The 14764-nt window shown below is 35.6% G+C and overlaps 1 protein-coding gene across 1 annotated transcript; it reads left to right on the plus strand.

The window, feature by feature from the left end:
• Nucleotides 1-6562: 6562 nt before the first annotated feature.
• On the plus strand, nt 6563-6940 carry LOC147559086 (ethylene-responsive transcription factor 7-like). The gene has a single exon (XM_086659145.1). It carries the CDS (start codon nt 6563-6565, stop codon nt 6938-6940), a length of 378 nt encoding a protein of 125 aa, XP_086515271.1.
• Nucleotides 6941-14764: the final 7824 nt, after the last annotated feature.

Raw genomic sequence — 14764 nt, forward strand, 5'->3', positions numbered from 1 at the left:
TTCAAAGCAACAATTGGTTTTTTAATTCATTTTTTCAGTGGGTGCTTATAAAAGTACTTGATTCTGGGCCCTTCTCCAAATGAGGCCCAAAGCAGCTGCTTTGGGCCTGGGCCGTCCCTGACAATCCTTAAAGTATGATACTACGTTTCTTTATAAATTACTAAACTATCATTTGTGAATGACAAAGAGTTATAACACAAGAAATGCTTAGTATAACAAAAGTGCGCAGATTTTTTCAAGAATAAAATTTCGGAAAAAAAAAATGATATTACAAGAAATAGAAAGAAAAGATAAAAAATGGCCTTTAGTTCTTATTGACATTTAACACATTGGCCGTTAATAAACAATTTAAAACATGTAGTACTGATTTTTATTTGTTGGTTTATCGAACTATATTATGCAACTAAGTGAAAGTGGTGTGCCATCTAATAGCTTTGTTGCTTTATTACTAAAGATTTTACATGATCTTAATTCTTACATGAAGATATCAACATAAATGTCATTAATTGTAATCTAAACAAACTCAATCCCAAAGATTTTTAACATACATGAAGAGACTAACCAAAAAAGTTTATTTATACATGTAGCACTTCTCATATTGTTATATTATTTGTTAGTTTTATCTATCAAATACCTTAAGATCGAAATACCCCAATTTTACTTTGTCAATTCATGTCATGGCGGCCCAAAAGACAAATTTTCCATTTGAAGGAGTCTTCGGTGGTGGAAGCAGTAATGGCGGTGGTGGAAAGGAGTCTGGTAAGACTTGCGAAGGAATAAAGAAACTACCTTGGGGAAAATACTCAGCTGTTATCAAGAATCCATGTACAAATGAAATGAAATGGTTGGGTTACTATGATTCTGATGTGGAAGCTTCTAGAGCATTCCATGAGGAAACCATCAACCTTAGTAGGGAAGATGATCAAATTCAAAGTCTCGTTACAAAGAAAAGGAAAGTGGAAATTGTGGGCAAGGAAAAGGAAAAAGTTCCCTTGCCATTTGATTTGAATTTACCACCACCTCCTTCTTAATCCTCCTTTGATATTAGATATATGGTTGTTTTGATTGTATATGGACAATAAAGAGATGTTTCTTAGTTTAGAGGAACATCTTAATTTAATAAAAGTTTAATAAAACTTAATTTGCATGAACTTGTGTTGGATAAGGAGATGTTTTGAATGAAATCATGTTTTGTTTGATAGATAGATGGATATGTAGATGTTTTAATTCGTTTTCTTAGTAAATACGTACATAGATGTTTTAATCGTGATATCGTACTCTTTTTCATAAATAGATAGATATATATAGATGTTTTAATGAAGAAGCTCGCGACCAACTTGGTTGCCTCTCCATCCAAATTCTTGTTTCTTCCTTTCAATAATGAAATGTGTTTAATAAGGAAAATGGCTCTCTGCCTCTCTTGGTATTCCATGACATGTATTGTAAGCTCGCCCCAACTATATATTTCAAACATGATATACCACTATTAGCATTGTTCCGCATCACCCAGACATTAGAATTTGTGAGTTAGATAAGTCGAGCAATTTTTAATATCTTCCAAGTTGGTGGTTTCCCAAGAGAGTTAGGCCTGAAGACTAACATGGTATCAGAGCTAGTGTAGGAACAATGTATCATAATTTCGTAACCTTAGTTCTACACTGTGGTGGAGCGTTGAGTGACTCCAACCGTATACATTCAGAGGATGCATCAATATTAACCCACATCGCATGAGCATTATTAAGAACTTAACCGCAAAGTAGGTGAATCTTGGACAATCATTTGTTTGGCTAGTTTTTGGAGAGAGTCGTGCCTAATGGACTCTCAAGCAAATATCGTTAGAACTAATCAATTATCCAAATGCTCCTTGATGTTTGGTATCAAAAGAATATATTTGCAAAATTTTATCGATCTCAACATTGAACTCCTTTGGAGATATTGCTTACAATTTTAGCAAAAAATAGTGGGTAATGCTTAATAAATTAAAAATATTTGTTTAAAGCCTACTTTGAGATTTCACTTACAAAACTAGAAGGCTGAGATATGAGGGGTTGATTGTTTACAATGATATATAAGTAGCTATAGCAGCAAATATATATAATGTGTATCCGCCAAAGGTATTAGAAACGAATGAGATTCATCCAACGATATTCTGTATTTTGCTCAAAGTGTGATTATGTGTGCACCAGCAACTTAGAACCCACCGAATATATGGCTTCTATCAAATAAATGAATCAAGAATAATAAATTTTTCAATCCATTTATAGCCAAAATGGAAAAATCAGTGTTTACGTAATTTTGCTCTGCAACTCGAAACCTAATAACTAGCATTATTTATTGGAGACTTCGACAATCTTCAAACTAGCTAATATGTGATAATGCCTTTTTCATAAATAGTAACAACAAAAATAATTGTTATAACAGAATAACGGCTAGAATGGAATAAATACTTCTTATAGTTATGAAAGTACTGAAGTTCATAGGGTAAAGAAAATGGAAATAGTCTTTGGAAAATAGCGTCTCAGTATTTGAAAAAGACATCTTCTCAAACGTAGACATCTCCTCTCTCCACATATTTACGAAAAAATAAACTATTGTCTACTTGTCTTGGAATTTTTCAACTAGTCTCTCAAAACCCTCTTGCTTTCTTTGATTTCAAGTAAGTCAAGAGAAAGACACGTAGATGCAGGAAATTTTGACTGGTTTGCTGAAAGACTTCGACTGATTAAGCGACTTGAGACTAATGTTGCATTCATTCGAATGAGTCATGCAAGTCTATGAGAGCAGACATAGTGGAAGTCGAGTGTAAGAAATATATACATGTGTATATATAATTATATACTAATATGGAAGGAGATAATTCCATTTATGAGGTGCTGCCAGTCGAGGAACATGTTTGGTGGTTATGGAATAAAATAGTTAGGTTTTCTCTTTATTTTTTTCTTTTTCTTGGGACAGTGTCGAGATTTTATTACCAAATTAACCCTTATATTTCTTCTTATTTTGTTATAAAAATAAGGACAATGTTAGGTAGGACATGCCAACAATTGGTAGCCCAGTTGATCAGTGCATATACTCTGCAATGTAGAGGTCTCAGATTCGATCTCCATGGAAGTGCAAATCCAGGAAATATTGAACTTGAGTATAAATAAAGTAGTTTATGTAGGCTTTTGGCCATTTAATTCGTCAGGCTATATGCCATTTAATTCGTCGGGCTTTTGGCCAAATAGTATTTCAGCAGTTATTGTGTTTATCACATCGTATCGATGTATCAATGCCTTGTAAAGACTTTTGTAGATCGAATTCTCGAAAAAACAAATGTTAGGTAGGACATAATAGTCATTTTTTTAGTGGATACATATCCGACTATACCATGTTAATTTAGGTAGGACATATCACATAATAGTCATATTTCTCTTCAATAAACAAGCATGGCTTTCAATTTGTGAACCAAATAATAAGGAACTTCAAGAAATAGTGATGAAAACTTGCAAGAATCTTCTCTTATTCGACTATACTAGTTGAATATCTCAAAGAAAATAGAACTATGAAGAAGATTGAATCCAAATCCTCGTTACGACTATGAAAAATAAAAATTTTGGATTTTGATTGGGTGTTGAGATCGGTTTAGTGCGAGAAATAACCAGCCAAGTAGTGGAAGAACCGACTTGATGTTTGATTTCAGACGAACCTTCGCCGGATATGGCGAGAGTTTAACATCTCGGGTCCGTTAGAGAGAGAAAGAGGGTATGTTAGAGAGAGAGTCTGAGTCTTGTCGTCTTTGTCGGACCTCCATTGCCGCCGGTTGTTTTTTTTGGGCCTTCTTTGGTGGTGGTGGTTTTAGAGAGAGAAATAGGATCTGTTAGAGAGAGACGACAAAGATAGGATATAACTGTTTTAGGGTTGTCTTTGTTTTTATAACCAGAAGGGTGAGAAAAATTAGGGCGTTGAGAGAGAAGAATTAGGATTTGGTTTTTTATTTCAAATACATGTAATAAGGGTATAACAGTCAAAAAATCAATTTCAGATCTAATAATTCAGATTGAAAAACACTTGTAAAATTATTCAAAAATTCAGACTCAGAGGCAAAAAAAAGCACCATAATCTTATATAAAGATAACAACGTAGATATAATTAACTTTTTGTAATCTAATAAATAACCTAAATCCCAAAGATTGTTAACCACAAGGAAGATATTAAAAAAACAAGTCTATTTATACATGTAACTTGAGTATTATGGCTATCAAGTACCATAATACTCCAATTCATCTCATGGCACCTCCAAAGAGAAATTCACTTATGAAAGGAATTTCTGAAGGCGGCAACAACAATGGTGGTGGTGGTGGAGGAAAAGAACCTGTCGGGGTTTCTGAAGGCGTTACGAGGCGACCATGGGACAGATACTCAGCTATTACCAAAAACCCATTAAAAAAAAATGAAATTGCTGGGATATTTTGACACTGTTGAGGAAGCCTTAAACAACACTTTCAAATATGTTTCTAGTGAAACTGAAATTGAAAGTGGTAGTAATATTGTGAAGGAAAAAAAAATGGAAAATATGAGTGAGGAAAAGAAGAAAGTTCCTTTGCCATTTGATTTGAATTTCCCACCTCCTGTTTGATTAAATGGTTATTATGTTTGATTATATATATGTAGAAAATTAAGAGTTATATCTTAATTTGGAGGAACTCTTATCGTAATAAAACTTTACTATATATTTCATGTTGTCTATTGCATGAACTTGTGTTTCATAAGGATATCTTTTGAATGGAATCATATTTTGTGTGGTAGGTATATGTTTTAATTCGTTTTCTTGGTATATAAATACATCGCTTTTGAAGCTTACCATTTAGCTCTATAAAGGGGAATTCTACCAAAGAATATAACATTTCGATATCTATTCGAGGTTTGTCTATCATGAAAGATTGTCGTTGAGTTGTTATCTAATGATCTTCTAACCCATGCAAATCATATGCGCATCATTTTATCTCTTCCTCAAAAAAAATGCGCGCATAATATGGGTGATTCAACTTCAAAGTTTAGAGTGTTTTGTATCCTTTGTCCCTCATGAATCATGTTAACATATAACTTCATAAGTTAAATTTTAATTATGATTATCTTTAATTTTCTTCATTTGTGACTATTAGGATTTTATTCAAATACTTATAGACTAAATTGTGAATTTGGGTCCCAATGAAATATGTTTGGTAGCTTGTTTTAGCCAGCATGGAGCGTTAAGGTTTCTCTTGTTTTGTGCTCCCGCTTGTTTCTTACTAGGATATATTCTTTCCCATAAGGTGATAAGGTAGCCTTTCTAGGGTTTAGCTAATATGAAGCGACACAAACGGAAGGACATGTAATAGAACTTTTATGGAGTATCAAAACATAAAAGAATACTAAATCAAACAAAGGATATTGTGTGATTCAATCTCAAGTAATCATATAGTGAAACCATACTTATATCAATACAAGTTTTGGCGTTTCAAAAAAAGATGTAAACTTTTCGAGGTATTACTAACTATTTTACAAAAGAGTGCGTAATGTGTATGGAAATTAGGCTGTTTCTAAAACTAATTTGATATTTGTTTTACAAAACGAGAATGTTGAAGAAGGTATACTTGGTTGATTGGTTACAAAGACAAATAAGTATCTATTGTTGCAAAAAAAAATGTGAAACTTGTTAGCAAACGTATTAGTCAAAAGCGCTAGAAAGTTAAAAATGAATATTCCTACATACCGTTCCGTATTTACGTTGTAATTATGCACCAACTATATACCATTAATACCAAAAGAAGAAAAAACAATGAACCGCGGTCATGCACACCGTTATTTTTATCCATTTATGGCATAATATAAGTGATTGCATAAATCTCATTCTGCAACACAAACCCAAATAACTAGTTTGACAATCCTTAAAGTATGATATTATGTTTCTTCATAAATTAGTAAACTATCATTTGTGAATGATAAAGAGTTATAAAGCAAAAAATTCTAATTATAACAAAGGTACGCAGATTTTTTCAAGAATAAAATTTCGGAAAAGAATGATATTACAAGAAATCAAAAGAAAAGATAAAAAAATGGTTTTTAGTTCTTATAGACATTTAACACATGGAAAATGCTAAAGTTATAAAAGATTTTGACAAAAGAAAGTTTACAGCTGATGTGACGGTGTTGGTTTGAAACTTTCTTTTGTCAAAATCCTTAACACATTGGCCGTTAATAAACAATTTAAAACATGTAGTACTGATTTTTATTTGTTGGTTTATTGAACTATATTATGCAACCAAGTAAAAGTGGTGTGCCATCTAATAGCTTTGTTTTTTTATTACTAAAGATTTTTTTTGTTATTACTAAAGATTTAACATGATCTTACATATAGATATCAACATAAATGTCATTAATGTTTTGTAATCTAAACAAACTCAATCCCAAAGATTTTTAACCTAAAAAAAAGTCAATTTATACATGTAGCACTTCTCATATTGTTATATTATATTTTGAGTTTTATCTATCAAATACCTTACGTTCGATATACTCCAACTTCACTTGGTCAACTCAAGTCATGGCGGCCCAAAAGACAAATTTACCAGTTGAAGGAGTGTTCGGTGGTGGAAACGAGTCCGATAAGACTTGTGAAGGAGTAAGGAAACTACCTTGGGAAAGATACTCAGCTGTTATCAAGAATCCATATACAAATAAAATGAAATGGTTGGGTTACTTTGATTCTGATGTGGAAGCTTCTAGAGCATTCCATGAGGCAACCATCAACCTTCTTAGATCTAATGCCCCAAGACAAAAACCCAAATCTAAATATTTTTTTACCCAAGATGAAATTCAAAGTCCTGTTACAATAAGGAAAAGGAAAGTGGAAAATGTGGGCAAGGAAAATGAAAAAATTCCCTTGCCATTTGATTTGAATTTACCACCACCTCCTTCTTAATCCCCCTTTGATATTAGATATATGGTAGTTTTGATTGTATATAGACAATAAAAGCTTAATAAAACTTAATTTGCATGAACTTGTGTTGGATAAGGAGATGTTTTGAATGAAATCATGTTTTGGTTGATAGATAGATATATAGATGTTTTAATTCGTTTTCTTAGTAAATACTACGTGGATGTTTTAATTGTGAAATCGTACTCTTTTTCATAAATAGTTAGAAAAAAAGTTTAATAAAAAAAATTGTTATAACAGAATAGATATATAGATACATAGATGTTTTAATGAAATGTGTCTTAAAAAGGATAATGACTCTCTGCCTCTCTTGGTATTCTATGACATGTACTGTAAGCTCGCCCCAATTTTATGTTTCAAACATGATATACCACTATTAGCATTGTTCTAGATCACCCACACATTAGAATATGTGAATTAGCTAAGTCCTAGCAATTTTTAATATCTTCCAAGCTGGTGTTTTCCCAAGAGAGATTAGTCTTGAAAGACTCTAACATGGTATCAGAGCTAGTGTAGGAACAATGTATCATAATTTCGTAACCTTAGTTCTAAACTGAGGTGGAGCGTTGAGTGACTCCAACCATTTACGTTCAGAGGATGCATCAATATTGACCCACATCGCATGGGCATCAGCGTAAGAACTTAACGGCAAAGTAGGTGAATCTTGGACAATCATTTGTTTGGCTAGTTTTGGGAGAGAGTTGTGCCTAATGGACTCTCAAAGAAATCTCGTTAGAACTAATCAGATATCCAAATGTTTCTTGATGGTTGATATATATCAAAAGAATATATTTGCAAAATTTTATCGATCTCAACATTGAACTCCTTTCGAGGTATTGCTACCATTTTAGCAAATAAAAAAAAAATTGGGTAATGCCTAAGAAATTATTTAGAAAAAATGTTTAAAGCCAACTTTGAGATTTCACTCACAAAACTAGAAGGGTGAGATATGAGGTTGATTGTTTACAATGATATATAAGTAGCTATTGCAGCAAAATATAATGTTTATCCGCCGGTGGTATTAGAAACGAATGAAATTCGTCCAACGATATTCTGTATTTTGCTCAAAGTACTATTATGTGTGCACCGACAATTTAGAACCAATCAAATATATGGCTTCTATCAAATAAATGAATCAAAATCATAAATTTTTCGATCCATTTATAGCCCCAAATGGCAAAATCAGTGTTTACATAATTTTGTTCTGCAACTCCAAACCTAATAACTAGCATTATTTATTGGAGACTTCGACAATCTTCAAACTAGCTAATATGTGATAATGTCTTTTTCATAAATAGTTACACAAAAATAATTGTTATAACAGAATAACGGTTAGAAAGGAATAAATACTTCTCATAATTTTGAATGTACTGAAGTACATAGGGTAAAGAAAATGGAAATAGTCTTTGGAAATCGTCTCAATATTTGAAAAAGACATCTTCTCAAATGTAGACATTTCCTCTCTTCACATATTTACGAAAAAGTAAACTGTTGTCTGTTTGGCCTGGAATTTTTCAAGTTTTACCGTTTCAAAAAAAGATGTAAATATCGGAAGTATTACTAACTATTTACCAAAGAGTGCGTAATGTATAAGTATCTATTGTTGCAAAAAATAATGTGAAACTTGTTAGCAAACATATTAGTCAAAAGCGCTAGAAAATTAAAAATGAATACTCCCACATACCGTTCCGTACGTACGTTGTAAGTAAGTGTTGGAAATATAGGGTAGATCAATGGATTAATCGAACAGTAATAACTTTGTTCGATGTGTCGTGGTGTGGAGGCCATTGTCTTGAAAGTGATTTCGGAGTAACCTTGGTGCAAATTACTATTTCCCTTCACTACCCAAGGATCGACCATAACTTACCGCCTCTATCTGCACTGACAGAGAAAGTAATGGAGATTGCAGAACTCGAAGCTTGAGCAGACAGAGAGAGGAAGATAGCCGAATTAAGTTGTGTATTTTCTCTTTTGATTTTGGCCAGTATATATAGCCTCTGAGATAACCCTAACCGCCTAGGAAACGTGGTAGAGAAAGTAAGAGAGTTGGAGATAAACTCGGAAATTAATTGGATTAACCCTACGAAATCAGTTAGAGATAAGCTCCCAAGCACCCGGGCACCCGAGCTCACGGGCCACGGCCCAAAGGCCCATAAGCCCAAATAGCCCAACTAGCTAAAGAACTCAAATAGTTAAAAGCCCAAATGCCTCACATGTGTGCGCGCGCGTGTGGGAGCCTTCACTACTCCATCATGTGCTTTACAATGAGTGGTCAAGCAACTTATTATAAGGCACCTTTAGTTTCACTAGTTGGAAGATGTGGGACATTAATTGTCTAGAGAAAGAAAACTTTGAATGTCATCTTCCCTCTAGAGGTGGACCCCACCCATGTGCTAACTAGAAGACAAATAGTCTTGACTAGTAGTGAGTGGGTGAGGCTCACTCTCAATTAATTATAAGATGGTAATGGGTCCAACCAAGGAATCACCCAAATGGGTCCAACCATGATACAAACCCAACAATCCCCCACAAGATGGATATCAAAGACTTCTGACTACTAAGCTGGAAGTGGGACATGTACTTAAGTGTTCAATATCTTTCGATTTGAATTGACACATGGTGGAGTGAGGCAACAACAAAAAATAAAGCAACCAAGTGAAATTACTCTTGAACTTGGAGATTTTTGCCGAGACCCCCACAACACATACGATACCCGGTGAGTTCTGCGTTCTCCGCGATTCGTTCATGTTCATTAAGTAGGCCCTGAACATACCTTGGGACTGGTGAGTTTTTAAGAAGCCTGTTGTCTGTCTTCTATAGAGGGCGGCCTTCATCAAGTCCGTCTCATTAGGACCATCACAAAGGGCTATGAACGCATTAAGAGCCTTAAGACCATCCTCTGGTCAAGCTCTGACCCTTCAATGGAGCTCTGCTAGGTCTACTCTAGCTGGCTCTGCTCCACGCCATAGGAATGGAAAATCAGCACAAGGGCTTCAACCCCATTCCCCTCGACGTCTCGAGAACTAGTCTCCTCGTTAAGCCTTCAGTGAGAGGGTCTGTCAGATTGAAGGGAAATTGGTGTCGTTTCCCTTCCCCACTGTGGTATGTCTCCCAAGAGATTTCTCAACCACTCTGCCTCCTGACCTGCCAGCTCAAGAGCGATAAATTCAGACTCCATGGTGGATCGTGCTATGCATGTCTGTTTGGAAGACTTCCATGACACATCCCCTCCACCTAATACAAAAACATAATCACTAGTAGCACTGGCTTCATCATTATCAGTGACCCAGTTAGCATCACAGTAGCCTTCCAGAACAGCTGGGAACTTTCCATAATGCAGGCCTAGGTCAATTGTGTCTCTTAAATACTTAAGCAGGCGACGAAGTGCACTCCAGTGTTCCTCACTAGGGTTATGCGTGTATCTACTCAGTCTATTCACCGCGAAGGCAATGTCAGGTCTAGTGTGATTCATCAAAAACATCACACTTCCTATGATCTTAGCATACTCAGATTGCGAGACACCTGGTCCTTCATTCTTCACAAGAGTTGTGCAAGGGTCATAGGGGGTTCTCATAGGATTCACATCATAGGAGTTGAACTTTCTCAGTATCTGTTCAACATAATGAGGTTGACTTAAAGAGATGCCATCTCGGGTTCTCTTGATTTTGGCCCCTAGTATTACATATGCCTCTCCTAAGTCCTTCATCTCAAACTTAGATGACAGAAAGGTCTTTACCTCATTCACATCATCTTCATTGGCACCGAGATGAGCATGTCATCAACATACAGACATATCCAGACTTACACTGTTTACAATATACACACGAGTCTGAGTTATTCACAGTGAAGTAGTTGCTCAACATGGTATCATCGAATTTCTCATACCATTTCTTAGGTGCCTGTTTTAGACCATAGAGGGACTTCTTCAGTCTACATACCTTGTTCTCTTGACCAGGGATCACAAATCCCTCTGGTTGAGACATATAAATCTCCTCATCTAGATCTCAATTCAGGAAGGCCATTTTAACATCCATTTGATGTATTACCAGGTCATGCATGGCATCCAACGCAATAAGAGATCTAATTATGGTGATTTTAGTCACTAGAGAGTAGGTGTCAAAGTAGTCAAGTCCCTCTCTTTGTGTAAAGCCTCTGATCACCAGTCTGGCTTTATACTTATCTATGGTCCCATCTGGTCTCATCTTTTTCTTAAAGATCCACTTACTGCTAATGGGTTTACACCCTTTAGGTAAGTTTGCCAGCTCTCCCGTGTGATTGACAAGGATAGAGTCTAGCTCACCTTTTATGGTCTCTTTCCATAAGCTTGCATCTACTGAAGTTATGGCTTCATGATAAGTCTTTGGATCAGTCTCAATTAAGAAACTAGATACAAACTGATCGTTAAGCCAGTCTACACCTTCAGATAAAAAAGCAGTATTGAAATCGGGGCCAAAAGTTTTCTCTATCCTACGTCTCTTACTTTTTCTAAGTTTTGTTTCATCTTCTACACTATTAGTGGTAGAACTAGATGGAAGCATACTATTAGGCACTTCTTCATGCAAGGGTAAGTTAGTAAGTGACGAATCATTCATGAGAATATTTTCAACAGGTAGTTTCAAAGGAAACTCATGCTCAAAGAATTCAGCATCTCTAGATTCTATTATTGTTTCATCTTCCAATAACATGAATCTATATGCTGCAATGTTTTGAGCATAACCAATAAATACAGAATCAACTGTCTTTGGTCTGAGACTGACTTTCCTAAAGTCAGGTATACCCACTTTGGCCAGACACCCCCACACTCTTCGAAATTTCAGATTAGGTGCATAACATTTCTATAATTCGTAAGGTGTTTTGTCTAGCCCTTTGTGAGGTACTCTGTTGAGTATGTGGCAGGCTAATAAGATCGCCTTCCCCCACAGTTCATCGGGTAAGCCTGAGCTTAGAATCATGGCGTTCATCATGTTTTTGAGTGTCCTATTTTTCCTCTCAGCCGCACCATTCTGTTGTGGCGTATAAGGAACACTAAATTCATGGATGATTCCATGTTTTTCACAAAAGAATTTAAGGGTGTTAGAGTTATACTCTCCTCCCCTGTCAGACCTAAACCTCTTTATTTTTCTGTCTAGTTGGTTTTCTACTTCAGCCTTATAATTCAGAAAAGCTTCTTCAGCTTCATCCTTAGACCTCAGGATGTAAACTTTCGTGTATCTAGAGTAGTCATCTATGAAGGTAATGTAGTATCTCATACCTCCTCTGCTAGCTAGGTTTCTGAAGTCAGCTAAGTCTGAGTGTACTAGTTCTAAAATTTATGTCGTTCTGTTTGTGACATTCTTAAAGGACAGTTTCGCGTGTTTAGCTTCTACACATATGGGACATCTAGTGTGATCATCAAGATCGTCTGCACTAATGATTCCATTCTCTTTAAGTTTCTTAATAGAAGCGTAATTAACGTGTCCTAATCTACCATGCCATAAATCAGAAGACTCAACGATATAAGCAGAGCTAGAATTATTATTAATTTCTGAATCGACGTTCACTATAAAAAGCCCCTCACTCAGATATCCCTTCCCAGCAAAGATCCCATTCTTAGAGATTACAATTTTATCAGACTCAAAGACTAATTTTAAACCAGCTTTGTTGAGAAGAGATCCCGAGATCAGATTCCTCCTTAGGGTAGATACATAGAGAACATCGTTCAGAGACAAATTCTTTCCAGAGGTGAGTTTCAGAAGAACCTTTCCTTTGCCCATGATTCCAGCTTTTGCAGAGTTGCCCATATAGATGCTGGATCCATCGTTCATCTCCTGGAAGGTCTGAAACATCTCTCTGTTTGCACACATATGCCTGAAAACTGCTGTGTCCAGCACCCATTCCTGTTTGTTTTCCACCAGACAAGTTTCGGCTACTGCAACAATGATCTCTTTAGACTCAGCAACATTCAGTACAACAGTGTTTGAGCGTTGGTCCTTCCCCTGGTTGCATTGGTATGCCTTATATCCTGATTTTCCACAAACATAGCAGAGACCCTTCGATTTCTAGATCTTTAAGTTGGACTTGACTCCTCCTGTCTTACTTTTTCAAGACTTCTTCTTCTTATTATTAGTTTTAACCTGTCTTTGTTTCCAGAGGGAACAGATTCAACCAATTTAGTAGTAGAAGAATTCAAAGAGAGGTTAGCAAACTTATCCTTGAGGCGATTAGCGTCTTCAGTCCTCATATAACTGATCAGCTCCTGAAGGGACATGTCCTTCTTCTTGTGCTTCAGATGGTTTCTGTAGTCACTCCAGGATTGGGGAAACTTCTCCAGCAGAACATTAGAATGAAGGATTTCGCACATCTTCATACCTTCACAAAGTATTTCTGCAACCAGGTTCTCATAAACATGAACCTGATCCACGATTGAGGAATCATCGTTGATCTGGAACTGCAACCACTTTCCCACGATGTACTTCTTCCTCCCAACATCATCAACTTCATATTTCTTTTCAAGTGTATCCCAGATATCCTTAGCAGATTTTTAGTTTACAAACAAGTCGAATAACTTGTTGTCCATATGATTCAGCAGATGTTTTCGAACGATTTTGTTGTCTTTCTATTGTTTGACACATCACTGTTCGAAGTAGAAGACCTATCCCTAACAGGGGTAATATCGATGTCGATTGAAGAACCAGTGGATAAATCTTTGAACAAAATATAATCAACTTCGAGTTGTTCAAAGAAGAGAAGAAGCTTCTGTGACCACCTCTTGTAGTTAGTTCCATCAAGAGGGATCATCTTTGACATATCACGTAGAGTTTTAAGATTAACAGCAGCCATTGATCAGAAAATCACTTTCAAATTGTTGGAAATATAGGGTAGATCAATGGATTAATCGAACAGTAATAACTTTCTTCGTTGTGTCGCGTTATGGAGGTCACTTGCCTTGAAAGTGATTTCGGAGTAACCTCGGTGCAAATTACTGTTTCCGTTGACTCCCCAAGAATTGACCACAACTTACTGCCTCTATCTGCACTGACAGAGAAAGTAATGGAAATTGCAAAACTCGAAGCTTGAGCAGACAGAGAGAGGAAGATAGCTGAATTGAGTTTTGTATTTTCTCTCTTGATTTTGGCCAGTATATATAGCCTCTGACAAAACCCTAACCGCCTAGGAAACGTGGTAGAGAAGTTAAGAGAGTTGGAGGTTGGTTGGGCCTAGAAAGTTTCCTAAATAGGTCACCACCCGCAAGTATACGGGCGTCAAGTAATAATTCCGGTAAGACCGGTTCGTTCCTCAGAGACTAGTTAAACCTATTCTTAGACTTGAAAATATCACGGTTTTTCTTTTTAAATTGGTTTTGGTGAAAATAACAATATAGTCAAACAAAAAGAAACTCAAATAAATAGTAAAAAATATAATATGAGAGAAAAATCCTAGAGTTCGGAATCCACTTTAAACATTCATAAATAACTTCACCCCTTTCCTATCATGATTCTCTAACTTTATAACTCAACATTTAGATAAACAACATTATTTAAACATCGGAAAATCAAACATTTAAAACAACCGTGTTCAAGAGGGACTACGCTAGATTGAAATCCTAAATAATCCTATCCCAACTATCGTTTATCAAATTTACAAGTATAAACCATCAAAGAAACTTACTTCTAAGTATGACCTATCAAGCTATAAGTATAAACGATGAAGTTATAATTATTATTCGATGGACTCAACTAGACATAGTTAAACAAAGATGCACCTTTGTTAGAATCATGGCAAAAAAAGTAAACTATTTCACTCATATTTGAAGCTTCATCTTCACTCCAG

The sequence above is a fragment of the Eschscholzia californica genome, unplaced genomic scaffold, assembly GCF_041429995.1.
Source record: "Eschscholzia californica isolate CP2 unplaced genomic scaffold, dmEscCali1.0.p SCAF_2, whole genome shotgun sequence".
Classification (NCBI taxonomy): Eukaryota; Viridiplantae; Streptophyta; class Magnoliopsida; order Ranunculales; family Papaveraceae; genus Eschscholzia; species Eschscholzia californica.